The 26,496-nt window shown below is 36.3% G+C and overlaps 2 protein-coding genes across 3 annotated transcripts in view; one reads left to right on the top strand and one right to left on the bottom strand.

Moving 5' to 3' along the window:
- Nucleotides 1-26,496, top strand: part of LOC134789842 (cytosolic carboxypeptidase 1-like) — a 106,153-nt gene that overhangs the window by 34,507 nt on the left and 45,150 nt on the right. The window contains exon 20 of the mRNA XM_063760508.1: nt 165-343. Coding sequence (XP_063616578.1) covers nt 165-343 — 179 coding nt within the window. The remainder of the gene's footprint in view (nt 1-164; nt 344-26,496) is intronic.
- The window catches only part of LOC134789831 (uncharacterized), a 37,688-nt gene continuing 12,387 nt past the window's right edge, over nt 1,196-26,496 (bottom strand). Inside the window, exons 2-6 of one of the 2 annotated variants that reach the window (XM_063760490.1) lie at nt 21,235-21,340; nt 15,716-15,792; nt 15,208-15,412; nt 3,104-3,259; nt 1,196-2,186 (exon numbers count right to left, since the gene is read on the bottom strand). In XM_063760490.1, coding sequence (XP_063616560.1) covers nt 1,757-2,186; nt 3,104-3,259; nt 15,208-15,412; nt 15,716-15,792; nt 21,235-21,340 — 974 coding nt within the window. In that variant the 3' untranslated portion in view covers nt 1,196-1,756. Of the gene's footprint in view, nt 2,187-3,093; nt 3,260-15,207; nt 15,413-15,715; nt 15,793-21,234; nt 21,341-26,496 lie in introns of both variants that reach the window. The other variant, XM_063760491.1, reaches the window with a different exon arrangement.

Genomic DNA, 26,496 nt, shown 5'->3' with positions numbered 1-26,496 from the left:
CGATTTTTGTTTAAAAAATAGCAAATTAGTGGCCTCGTTTTTTTAACCAGTGCAGCATCGCCTTGATATCTGCTTACCGACCCCTGTAGGATATTCGAATTTGATGTAGGTAATTTATAAGATAACCATATACATATTCATTAAAGGTATAATAAATGTTGCAGGACAGAGAAATAATCTTCCTAACGGCCCGCGTGCACCCCGGTGAGAGCAACGCGTCGTGGGTGATGGACGGCACGTTGAGCTGCCTGCTCGGCGACACCGACGTGGCCGCCTCGCTGCGCGCCAAGTACGTGTTCAAGATCGTGCCCATGCTCAACGTCGAGGGAGTCATTAACGGCTGGTGAGTGCTTTTGACTAAGTATTTAATGTGTTTACACGTTCGCTGACAGTACGTCGACAGGCGGGGTACGAGTGGGTGTAACGACGCTTAACGCTAGTAATGTTCAGTAAACGTGATAAGTATTTATAGTACCGCAGTACCTATAATATATTTTTAACGACATTTGATTTTAACAAAGATTTATTAAAGCAGAGCTGTCTAATGTGCCCCCTAGTTTAAAAGCTAAATAAAATACGGGTCTATATGTTTTGTGGTAACCAAATAGAAAAAGTCTGTAAACTTTTGATAGCCGCAGTTGCCGCATCTTTTTCAGCCGTCAAGTTCGAGGCACGAATTTGTCTTAGACATTTACCTACGCCATTTCTACAATCAATAACTCGGTCGTACATGACCTAACAACCAAAGTTAAACTGAAATAGATACCATACACTAAAGGAAAAGTGACCAAGTTGATTTGAGGCGGGAATTGAATCCGCGTCTTCAACTTACGCGGCTAAGCTAAAATGACAATTTTCCTCGTAGATACAACCTATAAATTTTTTGACGAAGTCTTTATTCAAAGACTAGAAACCTTTTAAGCTGCACTTAAAAAACTCAATAAAGGATTCGACTCAGGACTTAAAAGACTCGAAAGTTTTTTAAGCGCAGAGTCGCGTAATAATGACTGGAGTTCCTCACACTTAAAAGCCTCGAGTTCTTACCAACTGTAAGTATATGGTATTGCACTCAAAATTCATTTCTTAGACTCTTGGTCGAATTGTTTAAATAATTATACCACAAGAATGAATGAAATAATTAACTTACATATTATGGACGTGCCTGTAGAGGTAAATTCGTGAAATTAAACATTCATCCAATTACAAATTTTAAACTTTATTAACTTCGTTACATCACTATTCTTTAAATTCTTGAGTTTCAACTTAAAATACTTAACTAGCTACGTATCGATATAAACACTATCTTATACCACTATGTCGAATGATATGTCCTGACAAATAATCCGATTTTGCACTTATTTAATTAAATTAATACATGTTACGGTTTAATGAAATCACCAGAGATCTGATATAACTACTTAATTAACGTAGATGTCAAGGTCCATTCGTGGAATACCTACTCATTTTGTGATATTCAACATTCCCGAAGACGGAGGCAAGTCGCAAGCGCGAGTCGCCAGCACCTTCACGAGAACACACAGTCCCGAAGAACTTTAGTCCCTAACGTCGTTTGGCGACGATTACAAAGATTCTAAAAGAAAACTACACAAAACGAACAGTCAAAGCACCCTCAGTAAGCTCTATCGCAAATCACTTTAAATCACGATACATTAAATAATCGAACACTACTTTTGGTAGAAAGAATACCTGATTGATTTGAAAGCTTTAAACGACCACGCGCCCTGCCGGACACTAATTAGAAGGCGGGCGGAGCCAGCATACCGCTGGCGTGGACGGAGTGCTCGGTTGCGTCCGGCTCGGCGGTGGAGGGCTCATCGGCGGCAGTGTCGGCGATATGGCTCAAATATGCTGACGGGTCGTCGCCGACCATGCCCTCATCCTCCTCGTAAGGGCCCTGCGTAGGCTCCTCTTTCTGCTCCTGTTCGATATCGTGAGCGTGAGCGTCGGAAGCCCGCGAATAGTGGGAATCGATTTGTGGCGGTGATTTCAACAGAGCACCGGTCTTAAGATGCGGTGACTGAAGACCGTCAAGCGAGGAGGGGCGCAGCTTGCCGATGAGGTCGTTGAGAGTGAAGTGGGTCGGCAGATGCTCGGAGCGCGGCGGCAGCGGTGACGACGACGTGAGCGGGTGTGCAGTCGTCGTGGTCGTGAGAGACAGCGGCTTCCTGCCGGACAAACAGACGACGCCCCTCGTGTTACCCGCGGTCCGACACGACACCATACCAACACAAACTCGTTCGGTTAATAGTAATGTCTAACGAAAGTTCAAGTACAATTATTCAGCAATACCGTTAAATTTTTAATATAAATAGTGTTGCTGCGTAATTGAAGGTAAATTTTTCGTAAATTAGACATTAATCGAATGGCATTCGCGTGGTTTGTGAAGGACTTTGGTGGTTATACAAAGACGAACATTGTATGATAATGAAATTAGTAAATTGCGAAGGATACGGCCTGTATTGCAATTTCCAAAATGTAATTGTGCACATATAAATATGTCAAATATGAAAAATAAACAAAGAAGGCTGTTTCGTTCACAAAGAAGTTTAAAAAGTTTGATATTAATGTATGCAAATGAGTGAAATTAATGAAACCGAAGAAATTATTATGACATGTAACTATACTAATATTAGAAGAAGCCATAATTATATATTTTTACTAAAAATAACGTATCACTTGAGCAAGAGATACCAAGCAAAGCCCCCTTCACCCACCCACCAAATAGTTTTTGATAATTTTGAAAAGATCTTCATAATGTTAAGAAATACAGAATACTTAAATCCAAATGCATTATGTTGGGTGTAGGGCTCTTGTTTGGTGGTTGGGTAGGCGCAGAGGCCGTGTCCCGCGGGCCCGCGCGCTTGGACGGACCATGGTCGAACCAGTTGGACAAGACTCCCATGTTAGCACACACATAGCTACATCTACTGTCTATATCTAACCCAGAAGAGTAAATACGTTGTCTTGTTAACGTAGTGCGATACTCGTGGATGTCAAGCATGTATACTCAAGGATTAAGAAATGCGCGCGGCTGGTCGGGGAATGGGCCTCCGGAGACGGCTGGCATCTCACCTGGCATTACCCCTGCGCGGACGAGACGGGGATGGAGCCGTAGTTGTAGTAGTAGCAGCGCGTCTGTTCACAGATGAAGTCCTTGATCTCGCCACAGTGCTGGGGCTCCCAGTGAAAGGTGGGCGCTTTGAGGGCCACGCAACCGTTCGTCATCACATGCTCGGTGCTGGAAATACAAATTTGAGCTATTACTAAAAATCAATGTGAACAAGACTTGGTAAAATATTTTGACAGTGCTCGACGTATAGGTACGAACTATATACTTAAACATAAACCGGCCTATATACTTAAACATAGTTATAGTGCATAACAACTCAATACTAGTATAAGTCCTTGTTGACCTGGTGCTCAAGCACCATGTCGAATGTAACCGATATTCTAAGAAATTCAGGTTTACATACGTCAGGAGGGCGTCAGTTATATATTAGTGCAAATCGCGAAATACAGATTCTTAAAGTTAGAATAATACTGGAAGTACAATACTACGAAAATATTTAAAAAATTGGGATGTTTAAGGTGGTTCTCCTTATGCGAATTTCATACAATTTTATTGGTCAATTTTCTCTTAATACGTAGATTTACAGCACTTACAACCTTGATGTTTAGGTAGTGCATAATCGTCTGTCGTCGCCAAGTTAAAAATAATGACCAATTATTCAATATTTTTAATTAAAAACCATTTGAAAAATGCGAAGATTTTAGTTAAGCGCTTGTTTGTGTGAGTGATCTTTACACTATCCATGTAAAACAAGATGGCGAGATTCAGTTTAATAATAACCAACATAGATGTCACTTTAACACAGGTGACCTAACTAAGTAGTGTCTAATTTACTCAATAGATGGTAATAACGTAAGGGTATATAATTCACAAAATATGTTGTAATAGTTTAGCTTACAAACCATTTCCGTTAAAATTTGATCCCTACATTAGTACATGTAACTACCTAATCGGAGGTCAGGCCAGATTTGCTTTCTAAGGGTTTCTAGGAATTTTCGTTAATCAATTATCAGTTCAAAACTGGGATTGGTAGTAAGGTGATAATTTTTCAATGATTTTAAATAAAAATTATATATTCATAAATTATAAATGAATTTTCATTGATTTTACAAATTTATAAGATCATAACATTTATAATAAATTATTATTAAGTCCGCGAGAGTGTGAAGGGTACTTATTCCATAGATAAGCTGTGCGTTTTTCTGCATACGTTTTTTTAAACTACCTACCTACCGCTCTATTTTTTTCCCGTTCACCGTAAATTAGACTATTGTACGCAAGAGTATTGTGGTTGTGGTTTACTCGCTGGATTTATTTATACGGACGCCTAAACTAAAACTCATTAACAGGCTTTTATTAGGTCGACCTGTATGTAACTAACTATGTACTTAATGGAATCTAAGGTAACTAATTTAACCATCTTCCAAGGATTGTAGCGTCATGAAAATTGGCAGCTGTATGTAGTTCTGATGACAATACAATAATATGGTACTGTCGAACTGATCTGATGATGGAGACAGGAGGTGGCCATAGGAACTCTCGACCTGTATGTAACTAACTATGTAATGGAATCTAAGGTAACTAATTTAACCATCTTCCAAGGATCGTAGCGTCATGAAAATTTACAGCTGTATGTAGTTCTGCGGGCTCAGCACGGTTCCATTTTTATCGACTATCACTATGCGCGTCCCTTTCGCACTTACATACTTGTTAGAACGTGACAGGCATGGTGACAAGGGATAAAAACACGACCGTGCTAAGCCGCCTGATGACAATACAATAATATGGTACTGTCGAACTGATCTGATGATGGAGACAGGAGGTGGCCATAGGAACTCTGTGATGAAACAACGCAACCTAATTGTGTTAGGGGTTTTTAGAATTTATAATGAGTATTAGTTGTCTGTCGTAAGAAAAGTATAGTCAGCGATAAAAGCTTGTACCAAAAATGAAATTTTTGCCATAAACTTATTTTACATTTTCGGTAAGTACCTAATACATGTCAAGTCATTACGGTAATTAGTTTCTACGTAAGCATTTTTTGTCTTCGGTACCTACCTGCTCTGCTATTATTATTATTATTTTAAAAAGTTTAAGAGAACATGTCGACATTCGTACTTTTTTGGAAAGCTGAGGAACTCATTTCTGTATTTTGTACGCAAAGTGTCATACTTTTTTTTAAAGTAATGCCTTAAAATGTTACAAAGTTTGGGGAAAATTACAAAAACATTGTGACTTCAAATCCTTTTTTTTTGAAAATTTTGGAAAGTTTTGGCAATCTTTTTTTATTTCACGTAATCAGTAGTTTATTGGCTATTAGGTGAATGTTTTTTTACGTCCAAATTTGAGTAGTTTTTTCACAATTACCACTTTTTAGTCGAAAGGCGGGTTTTGTAAACAAAAAACTAAAAACTCATATAACTTGAAAACCAATGAGTTTTGACCCCTGGTTGACTGGACTTAAATCATTTCAAATGACCCATAGAATAACCCCTTTCAAGGAATACGGCGAAGACTAAGACTCCGCTGTCCGTTTGATCGTCCGTCCGTCTTCCGTTGTCGTCCGACAGTTGAAATTTTCATACAAATTATGTATTTAATATTATAGGACATTTATAGGACATTTTTACACAAATTGACTAAGCCCCACGGTAAGCTCAAGAAGGCTTGTGTTGTGGGTACCTACTCAGACAACGATATATATAATATATAAATACTTAAATACGTAGAAAACAACCATGACTCAGGAACAAATATCTGTATCATCATACAAATAAATGCCCTTACCAGGATTCGAACCCGGGACCATCGGCTTCATAGGCAGGGTCACTACCCACTAGGCCAGACCACACCACCATTCCGGGTATTTCTGTTGCCGTTATAACAACAAATACTAAAAACAGAATATAATAAATACTTAAGTGGGTCCCATACAACAAACGTGATTCTTTTTCCGTTTTTTGCTTAAGGCCGGCGCCCCACTTCTGCGCACGCTACATCCACGGCCCACGTTTTAATACAAACCGTGGGCAAGCCCACGAAATTTTGTATATGGTCTAAGATCCCACATATATGGTCGACCTTCGCCAATACGTCTGATGGATGAAACTTATATTTTATGAAAGAAAATATGTTCCAGAACATAAATAAATAGGGTTGCCTAAAGAAATATGGTCATGGCTATTTTTAATAAATTTTTGAAAAAACATTTTTTCGTCAAATTTCACCGATTTGTCTGACGATCGAGATAAGTTTCAATGGAAAGTATACAACTTGTACAACATAAATCAACTAGGTTGCCTATCTTTTTCCGATCACTATTATGTGGTTGCCGTGTTTAAAGAGGTGATTTTATATCGATAATTGCACTCATCTGTCTGAAGCTTGAATTATACATCAAAATGATGGTAATTTTATTGCAAATAGAATGGTATAGGGTTGCCTGCAAAAATCCGGTCAAAAATATGGGTTGCCAGGCTTTTAAATAAAATAAGAAGGAAGGACTTTTAGCGATAACTCATAAACGGCTTAACTAAGCAAGTTTGTTTTAATTTTATTTGAATGAGTTCTTTAGGCATGATTTTTTTCATATTTTTTGGACCAATGGTTCAAAAGTTAGAAGGAAAAGCCATTTTTTTTCTTTCTAAACGATTGTTTCCGAAATGATTCACTTTATCAAAAAATGTTGTTTATATACCCCTATTTATTTTGAATGGTCTATCCAACGACACCCCACACTATATGTTTGAAACGATAAAAAAATTGTCACACACATTTTGTTTCTTTCAAAGCGATTATTTCCGAAAATATTCACTTAATCAAAAAATGTTCTTCCAAAACCCCTATTAATTTTGGAAGACCTATCCAACGACACCCCACACCATAGGGTTGAAACGAAAAAAAAAATCCTCACATACATTTTGTTTCTTTCGAAGCGATTATTTCCTAAAATATTCACTTTAGCAAAAAAAAATTTTTGAAGAACCTTATTCATTTTAAAATTCATATCAAATGACATATCACAACATAGGTATCAACCGAAGAAAAATAAAAAAATGTATGTATCCATTTTTTTCGCTTCAATCCCATAGTGTGACATGTCGTTGGATAAATATGCAAACAATATAATATATATAAACAAAAAATATGAAAAAAATCATGAAAATAGTGCCTAAAAAACTCATTCAAATAAAATTAAAACAAACTTGATCAGTTAAGCCGTTTATGAGTTATCGATAAAGTCTTCCCTTCTTATTTTATTTAAAATCCTGGCAACCCTTATTTGTGACCGGATTTTCGCAGGCAACCCTATACCATTGTATTTGCAATAAAATTGCCATCATTTTGATGTATAATTCAAGCGTCAGATAGATGAGTGCAATTATCGATATAAAATCACCTCTTTAAACACGGCAACCACATAATAGTGACCGGAAAAAGATAGGCAACCTAGTTTATTTATGTTGTACAAGTTGTATACTTTCCATCGAAACTTATTTCGTTCGTCAGACAAATCGGTGAAATTTGACGAAAAAAAATTTTTTTTCAAAAGTTTATTAAAAATAGCCTTGACCATATTTCTTTAGGCAACCCTATTTACGGGTCATCCATTAATTACGTCACACGAATTTCTAGGTTTTTTTACCCCTCCCCCCCTCCTTGTCACACTTGGTCACATTTGGCAAACCCCTCCCCCCTGGTGTGACGTCACATCAACGAAATCGGCAAATATTTATTTAATATTTTATCAAAATATTTTTGACAAAAGAAATATTAGTAATTTTATAACCCAAAACTGATTAAGAAATAAAATTAAACGAATAAAAACGATTATCGTTTCTAAGACTTGTTATTTAAATGTATATTGGCGTATAAAATAATTTAAATAAATTTTCGGTTACTGATGAAGTTAAAGTGACGTCACAAAGTTTGTGACTCCTCCCCCTTGTCACAACATGTCACATTTTCTTGACCCCCTCCCTCCTCCTAAACGTGTGATGTAATTAATGGATGACCCCTTATTTATGTTCTGGAACATATTTTCTTTCATATTTTCATAGTTTCATCCGTCAGACAGGTTGGTGAAGGTCGACCATATATGTGGGATCTCCTACTAATAGGAACGTGGGTCGTGTACATAGCGTGCGCAGCAGTGGGGCGGCGGCCTAATGGTACGGAACCCTTCGTGCGCGAGTATAAATATGTATAGGAATATATAATATAATCGATAAACGTTTATGGTTTGTCACGATGTGTGACATTCGTATTTAATTCTTTATATTTTTTTGCACCTGGTCCTGTCCTGCAAACTGCATCATGCATATCTACTTCAGATTCTTTTTGACTAGGCTAGGCCGATCATCATTGTTTATTGTGTATTGCATTTCCATGTTGCTACATAAAGGTGTTACAATACAATTTCGAGTACAGTGACATGAACCCTGTAAGGGCACAGCAATTCTTATTCTAAAATAACAAATTAATTCTAGGCATGTCAAACAAATTAAAATAGGTAATAACAAACATTAAAATATATAATAATATGTACATACAGTCGACGTCAAAGATATGTTTACATGTTTGCACCTTACTCCCTTGTAATAAACCGAAAAATGTAAACATATCAAAGACGTCGACTGTACATAGAAAAATTCGCCCTTGCCGCCGTGACCTAGCAGAGGACGCTGGTTCGATTCCACCCCGGGGCACTGGAGGCCTTGGTCACTTTTTCTTAAGCCGCGTCTCGATATCGCGCGGCGGCCGCGCAAGCATTGTTCGACCGCGGCAAATCTGTATTTTGGCTCGCGAGCCATTTTTGGCACCATCTTGAATTATAGCGCGGCAGCCGCGCGCGGCAAGCAATCCGACGATCGACCAGTTTGTACTCAGGAACCATGGACGTACGTCGTCGTGCAGCTGCCGCTTTAATAATTATTTATCATATTGTTCACAAGAAACCAAAACGGAAAGTTCGATGGTGGTAACAACATGGTGGTAACTAGTGGGAATAACCTCCAAGTTACATATGAATGCAAAATTTCAGCTCAATCGGAAATCGGGAAGTAACAGGCCTATTCGGATTTCGAGATAATCACAAGATCTTGCAACGATTTAGAGATCAACTAGATCTACATTAGATATCGACTAGATGTGACTTGGATATCTAAGTCATAACTTGTCGAAATCGTTCAAGAGGACCTCCAGAATCGCGGAAACGTCAAAGGTCATTGGGCGTTTTTGACCCGCTTTATGAACTTTCCCGTACAGAGACCAAACTAGTTTTAAAATAGAGAATTTAATCTCACTTTTTTAAATATGTAATTTTTTTTATGTATCAACCGGCAGAAAAAAGTTATTCAACAGTATGTGTACGAGATAGTGTTAGGGTCAGTTGCACCAAACTGTTCGTACCGTTAAAGAGTTCGCTAATTTTTGATGTATGGAAAGTTTCATAGTAAGGCGCCGGGGCGCGCCGGCTGACGTTGATCAGTCTGTCAAATGTGGTTGGTGCAACTGGCCCTTAGTGTTGTGTGTTGTTATTGGAAGAAATAGTATTCAAAACTATTACTGCTCGTGTATACAAGGCCATCGCACTACCGTCGGAAGGGTTTAGGCGGAGTATGTCACTTTCTTACGAGGTCACTTTCGAGCTAGGTCACTTTCTGAGGACGTCACTGTCTGAGGACGTCACATTCTGGGTTTGTCACTTTCTGTGGTCGTCACATTCTGAGTACGTCACTTTCTGAGAACGCCACTTTCTGAAGACGTCACATTCGGAGTTCGTCACTTTCTGAGTACGTCACTTTTTTAGCATGCACGTGCACCGTGCGCCTGCACGAACAATGGATACCAGAAATTATATTAGCGGTACGGTATAAGGCCACTTTTATGTATGACATACAGAATGTTTTTTCAGTGACCATTGAAGGGAAATACGAATCTATAGACGATAACAGGAAACTGTCGTTGCCGTTTGGATTCAGACGCCCGTTATCCTCTATAGATTCATATTTTCCTTCAATGGCGACTGAAAAAACAACCTGTATATGTCATACATAAAAGCGGCCGTATGCCGTACAGCTGATTGCTGGTATCCATTGTTCGTGCAAGTATACGCTTAAATCTTAGTATAAAAAAGTGTGTGTGTTTAAAGCTTGCATTAGGTTAGGTAGGTACTTTCCCCTAAACTAAAACATGAATATTTCAGTTCTGCATTGAAATTTAACTTTGTGTCCATGCACATTTTTGGGCTCATTCTACACCGTCAGCATTCCGTACTACCACTTAAAAAAATGTCCCGAGATGTCCGTTCCATTACGTCACGTTTTAGTACTTCACTTGTACGTGTTTGACGCACGGACGTAGAGAGTAAACTGGATAGTGTACACTGGCCAAAAAGTGTGTCCACATGAGAGGTCAAACCTGAGCCCTCCATCTCTTTCTAATTAGGGTGACCATAAGTCATATGAATGTGGGATATTAGCATAAGATGGAATGTATAGTTTGGCCAGGATCTTTTCTCATTCGTGCATAATCAGAGAGAATCATACTGTATTTACCCTATGCTAGTATAATTGCCCCAGAAAAGAGATGGATATAGTTTTTTTCTCTTCTGTAAAACGCTTCACACAACCTTACTTAATTTAGTCGTTATAAAGCTTTTAGTCGTTATAAAAGCTGTTACAGATGGGATGGGCGTATTGGATCGCGATCAATGCGATCGTGGTTTATTGTGAGGAAGGTGGTCCGCCGTACGTCCATCGTACGTATTGGGTGAAAACCAGCGTAGTGTCTTACAGACACTGCTTATGCTGAGCGGCATCCTATTTGGTGTATGTTTACTGTATTGTTAACTTTATGGTGTACTTACCGTAATGTAGGTATGTTTTTGTACGCCAAATAAATATTTTCTATTTCTATCAAAGACAGCTATAAGAGAGAGCGAGACAAATATCTAGGGTCGGGTAAAACGTTGTAGTTGTACTTGGTAATTCGCAAATCGTATCGATTAAAAACGCTGCCTTCGGTCGTGTTTTAATTTATCACCACTCGTTGCGAATTTAATTCCTACTTTCAAAACACGCGACGCAAATAAATTTATATTATTACTATGCCCACTGGTTATCGATACTAGTCATTTTGTGAAGCCCTAGCGTAGCGTAACAATTTATGTTTTTACACGAAATTATCTTGATTATTGACTAAAATTATAAAATATTAGCACACGACGAAATAAAAACTTACATTTAACTGTGTAAACCGGCATTCTACACTATTTATGCTCTTCATAATTCATAATTTAACAAAATACCTATCACTATCAATATCATACTCATGGTGTGTTCATATACGTGATGACTTCCCTTTTGCATACTTTAGCTATTCTTTAAGCGTTAGCGTCATCGTAGATCTGTAATTGAAACAACATTTTCAAATTTGCCGCTTTTGTATACTGACGGAAATGTCGGCCCAACCTATATAGAATCGATTACATATATATAAATAGTTAGAATTAACGTTCCAGTAATTAAATACTATGTATAAAAATATGAGTCTGTAATGTCCAATCTGTAATGTAAGGACTTCGGATTGAATTTTTGGCAATTATGTAGCTCTCATTACGTGAACCGAATAATTAAACATGCCAAAATAAGTATATCTTTATTTATTTATTAGTATACTATTTAGGTAAAGTTATTTTTACATTAAGTAGGAAATAACAATTTTGTAAGACCGATCCAAATCGTACCGACATCATGGTGACCCTAATCGTCATCAAGTTGGGGATACCAATTAATATTCAAAGTTACTACAATTTCTACCATATTCAATTTACTGTTTTTTTTGTTGCGCACATGCTTGGCTTAATCAGTTAATAATATTAACATCATAATAATTAACAAATTACTTAAAAGATATCAGAACTGTAATTAGAATATAGCACTAAAATAGTATAAGAAGGTAATGAATTTCAGTAGTATATTGATATAATTTCTATCACAATGGTATCTTTTTAACATTGGCAACATGTGCGAGTGAGACACAGGGCTCAGGTTTTTCTATCTCATGTGGACCGTTTTCTCTAGTCTGGTACGAAAAACATTCTGTCTCGGTGATAAGGTTCAAATTAGTATGGCAAAAAAACTGACAACTCGCTCCAGTTTAAACAATATAACTTCATGGTTTGACGTACCTACTTAGTGGAATCTACAATTTCCATACAAATGTGGCTTTCCATTCAGACAATGCAATGGTCCTTATGTTTCATGTGCAATAAGAACCTTTTTATAAGAATTTCAGTTGGAAAGGACCTTATTGCACTTGAAGTATAAGGACCCATTTGTAATGGAAAGCCACAAATATTTGGAGGATTTTTTTACTATCAGGATTGAATATGCCAGTGATTTTGAGCTGGAAGAACTAGATAAACAAATTATTATAATATATAGGGTCTGTGAGACTCAGGTCTATTTTTTTTTTGGAAAAAGCTCTTTTGGACCATTTGGAAACACTCATCATTCATTGCGGTGTGAAAACAAACATTGTAGAAAGTATGTAATCGTGACCTTTGAAATTTACAATTTGGAATGTAGGTAGCTTAAAATCGGACCAAGCTAACGCCTCGGCCAGGAGCCACGAAACGTACGCTACGTGCATATAATGTGGGTATTGCTTATGTAGGTAGTATAACAAATGTATGGCAGTCGAAGGCAGCGTCGAGCAAAAAAGAATAATAAAGGTCTGCATACGGTCACGAATTTATTGTATGGACCTCTATATACCTCACCGATAATTGCATGTGATTTCCGTTCCATTCCGGTATTTGTAGCAAGGTCTGTCGAGGCCTTACAGAATATACCGTCCGTGACCATAGACAATCTGCCCATTCTGGTGCTAAATTCAGTTCGTCTGGATGCGCCTTTACCTTAAATTAATCTTGCAAAAAAAATCATCTCTTACACCGCGCCATCTAGTTTACACTTTTGTCCCTAGTTAGCTAATGAGAGTAATCAGGAAAGCCATCTTCTGTACTAGCGACCTCTAGTCTGTTTTGGCTTAATGGTCACAAGACTGACACTGGGGGATATGGTAGTGTGCGTGAATGCATGAAATTGCAATATTTTGCAGTTTTGTCAGATTTTGATGAAATGAGACACTGTTGAGTGGAATATATTTCGATTTAGACGTAATATTTTTTATTGTTTGCGCCAATATTAACACATCTTAGAAAATTGTTTGGGTTTTGAAAGAAATAGTGATAATCCGCAATTTGTGCACAATCACGCCATCTTTTGGTGGCTAGTCGGCAGGACAGCCCTAATTCTGACGGGAAGAGACGGCGTCATCCTACTTGTACGAGGGTACATCAAAAAGTCTTTAGAATTGATATCAGCTAAACACATAATGATACGTTTTGATTATTGGTATATATGATACATCACTTTTTGGTAATAAATTGCATAAGTAAAGACATAAATAAATTAATTACTTTTTATGTTATCGATAAACAATGACAGTAGGGTAGGTGATGTCTTAATATCAGTAAATTCAGGCAAGTTTTTGTGATCATTCAGGAACGATTTTCTCAAAATTTTTGGTGAAGAAGTCATAAAAATTGGTACTTAAACTTGGGTTTTTAAGAATGAATTAGTATTTAATAATATGCTTGTAAATTTTAATTTTCAAACTAGGATGTCCTTTCAATGTTAAAGGTAGTAATTTTAGGTCTTCACACATTTATTTGTTCAATTCAAAAAAAATAATGGAAACATACCACAAAAATAAATATGAAAATACAAAATAAGGCCTATCAAACATTGTTCAATAAAAATCAGAAGAATCTTTAAAAAAAAAACGCAATTAAATAAAATACCTAATTTTAAGATGATTTTGGGCCTCAGACCATGCAGTTTCCCAAGAATGCTGCGCAGAATCTTGTGCTTGAATTAAAGAGTTGCGTATTGCGTAATCAAGAGTATGTCTTTTGCAATTACTTCACATTCTTTGATTCTTAAAAATCTCCTATAAATTGGCTGTACTAGCGATAAACTAAAAAAAAAGGAAAATTAGTACCTAAAATTGTGATTCTTTTTTTTTTATGGACGAAGATGCCAGATTTTTTAATACTGAATATGCAGATAAACTAATAAAGAGGTTGCCTAAAAGTAAAAAATAACAGGATACCTGTAATTCCATGATATCATACCGCTACTAATTTCTTTTTGATTCCCCCTCGTATTTGCTTAATGAGCACTTTCATCCCATGACGAGATTACAATACAATACAATACAATACAATACAATACAATACAATACTCTTTATTGCACACCTCACATACACGTAGTTTACAATAAATGTACAATAACATAAACAAAGACAATAGAGGTAACAACAGGCGGTCTTATCGCTTAAGAGCGATCTCTTCCAGACAACCTTTGAGATTAATCACACTAAAGTCCTTATTATGTCTTAATTAAAGCTCGAATGCCATCGCACGAGCACGTTTGCTCGTATAATTGTTAGCCAATTAGGGCGACTCTAAAGAGAAAGTATCAAATATGTATGTGTAAGAATGAGCTTCAGATGCGCACTTTATAGTATTACTTGCACCCGGTACACGGCTTGACATAGTCAATTTGCAAAGGCCTACATCCTCCTACATCAATCGAACAGTAAAGGGGTCGTCCAGAAATCATGTGATCGTTTAGGGGGGTAAGGAAAATATCACGATGGGGGAGGGGGGGACAGGAAAGACATCACGTGTAATTTTTTTTCAAAGCGGGAAAGCCAAAAACAAGAATATTAGGTACTCAAAAATTTTATCAGATTAAAAATCCGCTCTATTTTATATGCGTAGTTACTCAATTGAGAGACAGCATCGTGAACATATACGCAATACAGTAGAAACGTGGTAGAAACGACATTAGACTTGTTTAGCGTCTAAGGGTACCCGCATCATAATTGTCACGTGATCTTGTGGCAGGGGGGGCGGGGTGCGTCAAAATCACCAAATATCACCAAGGGGCAGGGGGGGTCACAAACAGGCCAAATATGTTAATATGATTTCTGGACGACCCCAAACGTCTTGCAATTTATAATGAAAATCCGTGCGTACCCATGTCGTGCGGTGCGCTGCGGCGCGGTGCTGCCCTGCGGAACATCCAGCGGGTCAATGCTGTCGTCGCGCGTGCTGGGCACGTCCACGGTGAGGCGCCGCATGTAGTTGAAAGTGGCGTTGAACGGCAGCCCGGTGCTCATCCACAAGTACATGTCCGTACCCAGGTTGTTGCCCGATGTCCAGAAGTCGTATTTGTTGTAGCCTGGAATTTAACGTGGTTTATTTAGAGAAAACTGTGCGAAAGACGAAAGCAGATGAATATTACTTAGTATATAACAGGTTAAAAACCCGAGACGATGATAAATTGAAGTAAGGAAAATTTCTAATGGAACGTACTTAAAATATGATGATAGGTTGGCTGGTGCTGGGACAAATATCACATGTAAAATCGAAATGGACTTTTTACAGTGAACGAAACTTGTCAGCATACAGCGTCCGACCATATAAAGCGTCGTATGGAGCGTGGAGCATACAATGTTAACTGAAACGCTATTAGATTTCTTACCTGCATTTGTGAGATACGTTGTTATAGAGTCCGCCTTTTCTTTTGTCTCAAAGGATGCTAGCTGCAAACCTAGCGATCTGAAACAAGCGTAAATTAAGTTAATATTTGCGTGTACCTACATTAACTAGTAAACGATTATTCAGCCATTATCCAAGACCTAGTGGTATATTATTTTGTTAGATATATGAAAATCATAATATTTCTCCAGTTAGCTTTTATCACGACACATGCTACCTCCTGCCCGCGACTTCGTCTGTTTGGAATGAGTACTTTAGTATCCCAAAGTAAGGGATGATTTCCGTGATGTAATTTTTATCTAAATAAGTTCAGCGGTTAGTGTGAAGAGGTAACAAACAGACAGAGTTAAGTACTTCCGTTACTTCCGTATTTACGTATAGGAAATTCACAATGGCTACGAAATTCTGTGCAGTACTTGATTACTTTGATTAGACAGCTTATTAAATTATGATACTTTCTGCAGAGAAATTGAATTTCTCTAGGGATCACGTAATTGAGGATGTCTGGATCCTTTGACAGTGAGCAGTTATGAACCCGTCCCACCGGATCCATAAACGCGATTTATCTAAATAACCGCCTATTCCAGCTAATAGTATTCAGCTATTAGCTCGCATAGAAACTATACGCCGAAGCCTGTTCGAGGCAATTTATTCGCTAAAGACAGGCTTCAAGCTTGCACCGCGGGGACGACATTCCAGACCCAAGTTCAGAAAACTCTTGATGCTAAAAACTGCGCGGCGACAAGCCGTAATATAATTACATTCAGTTACCTTCTGCAAATATCGTTCTTAGATACGAGTAGCTTTCCTTATAAACCGTTAAATACATGGAAAGGTAAAACCACAGCAGTCTCGTTGGTGTGGTCTATTCATCAAAGTAATTTAGTAACCACGATGAATGGTTTCGATCAACATTTGATACTATTTTAACCCTTAAGTCCATAGCGGCATCATACTTGCCATCTAACTTAAAACAAAAACGCATCTCTACAATAAGAATTACGGTTCGAAATCGAATGACTAGAAAGAAATGTCAAATGGTTTAAGGGTTAATAGGGTATAGAACTCATATCATAAGTATAGAATTATCTATATAACTACGACAGCATTGACTATCAATGCCTACTACATTTTTGCGGTTTGTGATGTGCCCCAAAAAAGCTCTACTATTTAAGACCCTTTTATGTCAAAGATGTAATCTAAAAAAAATATTCACATGTGTTGTTTATATTATGACCCGAGCAGTAAGGATAAAAACAGTTCGGTAAACCTTAATGTTTTTATAATGGTGGCAAAAACGTAACTATTGGTTTTATCGGGAACCCAAACGGATGTAAAAAATATTATTTCCTTTTTGAATCAAAGCAGAATCTCTAGAATATGGTCAACGTCCTTATGGTATTCATATAAGGTTTATAATGACATTTTCTTATTTTCCCTGTGGTTCTTGCAATTTGTGTGTTATGGTCGGCGCCGGCGCATGTTCGTCATGCACCTGCTCCCGCGACACCTCAATGAACCTGTCATCTTGAATGACGAATTCGCATAATATCTTTTTGTCACCCGTCTCTTTACAACGGGAGCGTCCTTAAGGTGAAGGGGTGGGCAAAACCGGAAAAAAGAGGTGTCTTTGTCGAAATAGTTTGGTCGTATTATGGCATATGGTGGTCTGGAAAGTGATTATTCCTGTCGAAAATACACTCTAGTATTGGATAATGTAATCGTTATGTGTCTGTCTGTTATAATGAAGTCTAGAAAGTACATTTCAAAACTAGTTTTAATAAATACTTATATGCATTTTATTCCATCCGGACAGAGTTTTACGACAGCAATTTTTTTTAACTTACTTGTAAGACCTTTGTCTATTTTCTAAAAGTGCAGTTTTCTTCAAAATAGTTGTATTATAGGTTGTAGACCCAAAACCACCTAGTGCCTACGAAATCGTCGGACTACGATTGCTCTGTATATTGCGCAGGCGCTTTTATAGCGTAAAGATAAAAATATTACACGAATATATACCATGACATAGAATAGAGTATACCCTTTTAAAGAAAAATCTAATATAATGCGTAAATTATTCTAAAAAAAAATAAAAAACGATCTAAATTAATTTAGTAAATTACGTGGATTTGAACATACTTTGTTTTTAAAATTATTAGATAAAGGATTTGTACCGTTTGTAGCAAAGAAAGAAAGCGACGTTGCAAGTTCGTGCATTGTTCGAAATCGCCACGAGCGCTTTGCGCTGCTGCCAGACTGGTTCGTTGTTTGTTGTTTGGACATTTAGAAAACTTGTCAATCTTGCTTGCCATTGTGTTGTTTATAGCGTTCCGCGACGATTCTGTATGAGTTAGCGTGTATTCCTTATCGTTTTATTCCTGTTACTTGTTATTGTTTTTGTTATTGAACTTAGTGTTTTGTGTGGTACCCCGCCTACATAACAGAAGCCATTAATGAGAAAGAGAGGAAGAAAACCTCTGCGCCACCAAGAAAAAGAAAACTAACTGAAAACAGTGAAAACATACCACCGCCCCCCAGCCGTCGTAGTCGCAATAAATAAACGATAAAAACTGTTTTATTTGTATTATTCCAAATATAACATTATAGTGTTCAAAATTACACGAAGAAAACCGAGATCTTGGTTTTTATTTTAATTCTACTAGGTAATGCAAAAATTGCTTTTATGTCTATGTGTAATTCTGAACACTAGGAACTTTTTTATTTTATTAATTACCTTTCCATGGCCAGTGGTGAATTTGCAGTCTTGGCTGCCCTAGGCCTCAGGCTCTGAAGTAAATACAGTCACGCTTTGTGATTGTTGAACCATTTAGACTCCTCACTAAATTGCTTATTCAATACGTACGCTATGGAATGTCCAATTTAGCTAGAGCCCTAAATGGATCAACAATCACGGAGCGTGACTGTACTAGCCACCTCTTTCTCAGCACCTACCATATTATTATAAACTGGCCACCCTAGGCCCGGGCTTTAGGGCAAATCCGCCACTGTCCATGCCTGATATAGGGGATAAATGGAGATAATATTATTCTCATCGGTCACTTATACCTACATAGGACCGAAAAAAATATGGGCTCTGAAGGGACTCTACCTTGAAACGTTGAGATAGCTTGCTCAACTTAAAGTTCGTTTTTTTTAGCATTAGAAAGAACTTGCAATAAGGTAAGCGATCTTGACAAGTCTTTTAATTGACAAACGCTTTTTAAAAACCAGTAACTATTACTTATGAAAGCAGAAGAATATTAATGATCGTATTAGATTCGTAATTATTACATATTTGCCGTAACTTATTTTTAAAATGTGTTTTTCAATTAAAAGACACATCAAGATTGTTTACCTTATTTCTAATGCTAAAGAAAACGAGGTATAGGTACAAGTAGAAAAAAAACTGAATGCAGTTTTACTATAGGTACATATAGCAAAATTAAAAGAATGTTTCCTTTTTACGTAAAATAAGCTAAGTATTATTTGGTATTATAAAGATTTAAAAGGTAGTTCCAGGGCCCATAGAATTTTTCTATCATGTATAGAGTTGACCTAGGGAAGTCTGCAACGATTTCGATAGCATGCAGAGCAAGTGTTATTTTATACGTCATAATTTATTTCATAAACATTTGACGTTTAAAATAACACTTGCACTGCGCGTCCTATAGAAATCGATGCAAACTTATCTTGGTCTAACTCAAGTTGTTAGATCAGCAGTTGATGTGGAACAGAAACTTTATTTCACTTGTCTTGTCATTTATTTATATTATTTTACCTGTATAAGCGCCATCTGTTCGTTAAGCCGCGCGACTGTTCAACGATAGTCGCAATAGCGCTATGGATCTTAACTCTTGAATAAATACAGAGATGGCGCGCAAATCAAAACCAATCGATACAGACATCCAAGGGCACTTGCTTTACTCTACACCTTAATCGATTCCATCGTTATGTTTAAATCTATAAAGATCATATTCCCATTTCTTCTCTTGTGTGACCGTCGGAGGACAAATAGAATATGGCTAAAGTTTGACTACGTTTAGTCGTTAATAATAAGTAATTAACGGTTTTTTAAGAATGTCTAGTATTTCGAAGAGTTCTTCGTTCGTTCTTCAAGCGGCCTTAATCGATTTTACACCCGCCGACATTGTTTCCAAAATAGCCAATGTTCAAATATCACGACTCTGTTCCCCAGAGCTCGTTAACAATATTGGAACAGTAAATAGGTCGTGACTGTGGGAATGGAAGGACATCGTGCGCGGGCGAGGCGACTGACCTTTCTTAGCTGTTTGACCGTGCACGTGGTAGATCTAGGCTGCGGGATCGTTACTCCGAAGAAAGAGCCATTAGTGACAAAACAAGGCTTAAATAAAGGAAACTACACACAGCGGTACTATTCAGAATGTCTTTGTTTGCTCTTTGTCTGGATATTTTAATAATAATGGCATTCCTTATTGTGCATCACAGACCACAGACCACAAATTAATAAAAATACTGCGCTTATAGGAAGCTAACTATAAGCATAGTAGGTATAGACTTGTATAGGGTACCTAATATTTTAAAATTATAATTGAAGTATGTAATTAAACTTCCGTTTTATATTTTTATGTTTAAATAAGATCTCCGGTCTCGAAGTTTGGGTCTCAATAAAATAAATATTACAGATTTATTTATTTAGTCGTGTTTGTTTAAATATTTGCAAGAATTATGCGAAAGAAATACATTTAGGTATGTTTTATTTCACTTTCAGTGAGAGAAACAGGTAGTGGATGATTTATTTTACCAATTATTATAGTAAGTATATGTCAACTAAAGTTCCCAGGGAGTTAAATTAACATATTTATGCTGATCGTACAGCTCTGTTTCAAAACTTTCAAACAAATTAAGTGAACTTCAACATGTTCCCAGCGTTCCAGTTCTTGCCGGCGTCATCGATTACAATACAATACAGTTTATGTGCGAGTGTTAACACTGGTTACAAGCTCGCGGAAGCGTTCCGATATTGTTGTGTAGTTTCCAGAAACTCCCAACGGTTATGTAAATGTCCTCACTTCCTGGTCGGAGTGAGCCGCGAGTCAGCTTGTTAACGCCCTGGCTCAGTTAGTGGTTATACCACACCGGCTTAGGTGTAGCAGGACCCAAACAGGATCACTAGACACGGCTAGATAAGGATTGCTAGTCACGACGATATTATTACATCAAGTTGGCCGTGAGAAATGTAAGCTAATGCCGAAACTGAGAACGTTTTGTTTACGCGGATTTTAGATCTTGCTTGGTCTAGATTCGTCACCGATCAATCGATTTTCTTCGATTAAAAAAGTTTTGCTTCACTGTTAAGTTAGTTTGTTACCTACTCAAATTGTATTATCAGGTTTATTTTACTTATAAAATAGAACAGGAATGCTTCTTGAGTTAGATTTATGGGCTATTCCATGTCTCTTTATCGGCTATTTGGAAATTGGTGGCTATAGGCAGCAGCTTTAAAAATCGCTTTAACTTTACCTGCAGTATTGATATGCTAGGAAATAGTTGAGCTCTGGACTGTAGGGGTTCATTCTGGAAATGAAGTATTGAACGCCATCCAGCTGAATTGTTGTTATCCTTTGTGCTGAAACAAGACAATAACAAAAATTAATTATTTATTATTTACTTTACTCCCTGCAAACGCCACGACCATTATTAGTCACCAAAATTTACTGTATTAACTCTAATAAATAAACCTCTAATAAACCTTACACTTTTATAAAACCGAACACCAAATTTTACCTATCACTTATACTACCTATTTTGCGATTGATGTCATAAAATAAACTGTAATATGAAAACTCAAATAATAGGTGTTAAATCATACATGTATTCTTTAATTGATATAGGATTTTACGCGAAGCAACCCACGCTATTTTATCTTATGGCAATATTCCCCGTAGTTTTTATTTTTATAAGTCCATATATCGGATGCGCATAATTCAATTTGGGCTGCACGAATACCCATTATCAGGCACATTTTTATTGTGGCTTGCGGTCAGTCGTGCTCAGGCGCATGCGCACTCCTTTAACGACTTGAACCCTATTATTATAATTCTTATTTATTGATGGAATAAATATACCCACATGGTAATTTTTACAGAACATTGTATCAAAAAATAAATAAGGATTTACGTCAAGTCCGAATTACTGTATTACAAGGAAAAGTTTCATTACGAGTGCTTCTGTAATGTGTTTTTAGATTTGTCTCCGTTGTGAGAGTGACATTGATATGTTTCCTATCGTGCTGTTTTACTCTTTTAACTTTATTTTTAAATGTTTATTAAATCATCTGGGGTAAAAAGAACAATGTAGCAGTTAAATACATTGGTGTTTGTTTTATCTCACCCGACCATACCAAAATTCCTGCAGTGAGTGTTGTAACAGGGCCTATTCATCTCTCGGTACAGAGTCAACATTAGTGTGTTTGTAGGGGACTCCACAATGAGACTTGACACAAATATGAATATGACCCCGAGGAAACGGGTAGGCGCGTCTCGAGTCGCAAGTAACCATTCGTCTTCATACCACGCCCGCTTGACGCCTCCGCTCAGCGCATTGTACTGAATGTACTCGTATCAGTCGTATCCACTACGTATGCCACCTTTATTAGTAAATGTATACGTCCTATTTTTTCACGCTCTGGATACAATGGTATTTGCTCCAATGCAACATTCATTCATTCAACATTCTTAATAGGTAAATCTGGGAGACCGTCGGAGGTCTGACCGAGTCGTGTAAAAACTCAAAAATGAGCGTTTTCCCAGTAATAAGACCTAGCTAGATAGGTTTTTCGCCCCCTAAAACCCCCATATAGCAAATTTCATCGAAATCGTTAGGTTAGAGCCGTTTTCGAGATCCCCAAAATATATAAATAATATACAAAAATTGCTCATTTAAAGGTATAAGATATAAACTCCTAAAATTTAACAGATAATTAGTTACTGATTGCATTTATTTCACATGGGAAATTCAAGCTCAAGATTTGACCCTTACAAGTTTGTGCCAGGTACATATTTTTAGAATTTTAACACAATGTCTGCCCTAACATATAAAGGAACTACGAAACATAGTTCGTATATATATATATATATACGAACTATGTTGTGTATATATATATATATATATATATATATATATATATATATATATATATATATATATATATCAACGCTGGAAAGGAGAAATTGGATAAGCGACACGCAGCTAACTTTACGGGGGAGCCAAAAAACTGCAAGGCTTTCTAAAAAAAATGATTAAAATTCCTAATGATGACGTATTTCCTAAATTAGATATTTTATATGGTTATAGTGATGTATTCTACATTATCCTATTATTATTTTACCTTCAAATGAGTTATTTAAGAATTTAGTTATTTAGAGTTATTTAGATTTATTATTAAGAGTTATTTAATAAATTTATCTTACCGACATATTTCACAAGAAATTAGTCAGGTAAAAAACTCCAAGGTAAATTTATTATCAGAATTGATCTAGTAAAAACTTATCTAAAATCTTATTGCAAAGTATGCTTATTTTATAATCAAGCAAAAAAGTATATACGTAAAATTTTCCAAAAAACAAATCAAGATAAATTATCTAACACTTTTTAAGGAGCAATTTCAAACTCGATAAGCTGCTTATGCAACACGTTCAACCTATGATACATCTACATTCTATGAGTTTTATAGTTATCAACCACAAGGAAGATTGTCATACCTACGCATATAAAAAAACACCCTTTAAGGAATTTGTATAGCTTTATTTCAAATAAGAAGTTATGTAACGAGTCTTAAGATAACAAGTGTACCATTTCTGTTTGAGATCAAAATTGCTTAAAAGGGTCAACTTAATTATGAGGTACCAGTAAGAATGGGAAATTTATATTTGAAACCAAAATAGGATAAAATATTATCTCGTGTTTTCATACCTGAGATTAATTTTTTTTTTTTCGTTACTTGGCATTTTCTGATATTATGAAAAATAACAACAAAAAGAAAGTACTTAAGTTAAAAAAATTACTAGGTAGCTTCCAACAAATTTCAGGTAAAATGGAATAAACGACAAAATTTTTATATCTGAAATTAGGTAAATAATGATAAACGTCAATAATTCACATTTGACAGTTAAGTAAATTTATCCATATGATATAGAAAGCTATTATTCGGTCAGGTAAAAATAGTTAACCGACAGTGAAAGGTTAGTTGTCATAAGGCAAAATTATCCAAGCTAAGGTTAAGCTCAACTGGCAAATAAGTAAAAAACTCTAAGGTTCATTACATCGAATAACTTTTCATCTAATCTCCACTTTTCAAAAAATTGTTGAAAACTAAGTCGTTTAGTAACTTAAATGTACCAGTGATTCTCCAAATCACCTACTGGATAAGCGACACTAAAGTCGTCAGATGGGTACGAAACCTAGTCCATTCGATGCAGAAAAATCTGGCGATTCCAACGATGTATATAACTCAATATCTCTGAAAATGTCGCTTATCCAATTTCTCCTTTCCAGCGTCGATATATATATATGCCACTCGCCAGACTGTGTCTGCGCCTTTATGTGACAACATTGAATGAGACGAGTGGCCCGATTTCATTGCGGTTTCGTTCGATATGCGTTGCTTTTAAGGGTTACGGAAGTCGCTCTGGCACACTAAAATTTCACCTACTTTTCATATATTTTTTATTCAAATTATACATATGAAAAAATCTGTATTATTTAATCTCTTCAATAAAATAATAACCAATATTTTAGTGATTAAACTGAGAATAATACGACGGTCGAAACTGTCAGACGGCCGCGAACAGCTGTGTTGTATGCGTGCACTTTTGTTAGGCGTAAGGTGCGCGCTCTCACTTGTTAAGTTTATAGGAAGGAAAAGCTAAACCCATTCGAATAAAAGTTTTTGGGAGTGTTTCTGTGGGTTCCTTAATAATTGATTAGATAAGAAAAAAGATTAAATATTTGCATAGAAATACCTTAAAATTGCAATAAATCGACTCACGAAATAGCGGTCATTTTATTTTTCGTGTGTCTCCTATTTCGTGCCACTAACGAATCAAGGATTTTCTACACAATTAATGTAATTCATGAAGTTTCGTATGAGCTAAATTCGGTATATGTATTTTTCACTAGAATTCTCATAAAACGAGTTTGAATGTGACCCGAGTTTAAATTTTAAGGTATATTTCACGTATATTCTCATATTAACTACTAGCACAATTTTATTTATAATTCAATTTATTTGATTTATTTTTGTGTATGTTTATATTTAACGTATAAGATAGTTAAAAAATTGTCTTTTTTTTTATTTATTTATATAGTTTTGGCTTTTAATCACGTATTAAGGTACCCATATGGTTTACGAAGTCTTAATTCAATCATTAAAGTCGACGAGTACAAAAAACTTTAAGCTAGCGTTCAATTTAACATTTTTTTTAAATATTATATTTAATTTGACCTTACAATTACTCGTAAGTAGGTAAGACCGTTAAATATTTAAAATGATTATCAGCAAATTATCACCAATTACTCTAAGAAAACTTTATTCCGAAACAGGGGACACGAATTCACTAACTTAGGAGCTGAGCTAAATTTGTATCACGAAATGGGAGCCAAATAAGAGGATCACGAAAAAATTCATATAAATAAATTTCAACTAAAACCCTATAGTTTATACATTAAATTATTAACAAAGAACTAATATAACTCACTCAAAAGCTTTCAAGGTATTGATATGCTTAGTAATATTTAAAAAATATATACAAACTCTCAAGAGCCTTAACCTGCCGAAACAGAGGCCCTTTACCTTAATAGTATGCGAGAATTGATATGAATTACATTAAAAATTAACAGGTCCATCGTGTTGATTTCTAAACGGTATACAAAACGTTTCGGGTTCATTGCATACATAAAAAACGTGAATTAAAATTCACTAGAAGTACTGCACATAAATGTTTGTGAAATTGGTTAGGCCAGTGGTCAAGTGGGCCAGGAGCGTGCCGGATCGCTGCCTGTATAAAAAAAATATGAAAAGCGGGTATAAACGCAGTGCATGATGTAAATGATAAATATAATTAGTCAGTTTAATTGGTACCTATCTTCCAAATCGGTGTCTTGTTCCAAGTTGGTGCCTTATAGCGATTCACGTTAGGTACTTGTATAATTTTCGATTACTCAATAAATTATCGATTACAGGGTTATTAGAATTCCCCACCTTGCATAGAGCTATAAGTACCTACAGGATCTGAGTATGGCGTTGCTATAGTAACGTAAGTAAATACCTTTTAGTCATATTGTTAAATCCTGAGCTTTAAACTCTTTGCCTTAATCCTCTCCCTTCGTCTCGTGTGCTCTTTAAATACAAAACTAATGGTGAAATGGGCCCAATAACTCAACCGAAGGATGAAGTATAAGCGGCTCAGCGCGCGTTTAAATCAGCTCTCTCTAAGTAGTGCGTGGTAAACTATTAAATATAAAAATAGTGACTGCGATCGTTGACTCGATGTTATTAATAAACCAAAAGATAAATAAAGTACTTATATAGAATCAGTGTCCTGTTTAGAAGTCATTTGCGATATTGCGGATAGCATGATGCTATTTACCTAGGCGGCTGCGCGGAGCACTACACGCATTAACTGACTCGTTACAAGCACCTAAGCCATTTTATGACATATTATTATACTGGTTTACATTGCGGATATCGTAATATTTGTAAACTATAATGTCACGACATTATAG

This window comes from Cydia splendana, chromosome 4, assembly GCF_910591565.1.
Source record: "Cydia splendana chromosome 4, ilCydSple1.2, whole genome shotgun sequence".
NCBI lineage: Eukaryota > Metazoa > Arthropoda > Insecta > Lepidoptera > Tortricidae > Cydia > Cydia splendana.
This window is presented reverse-complemented; position numbering and strand designations above follow the sequence as displayed.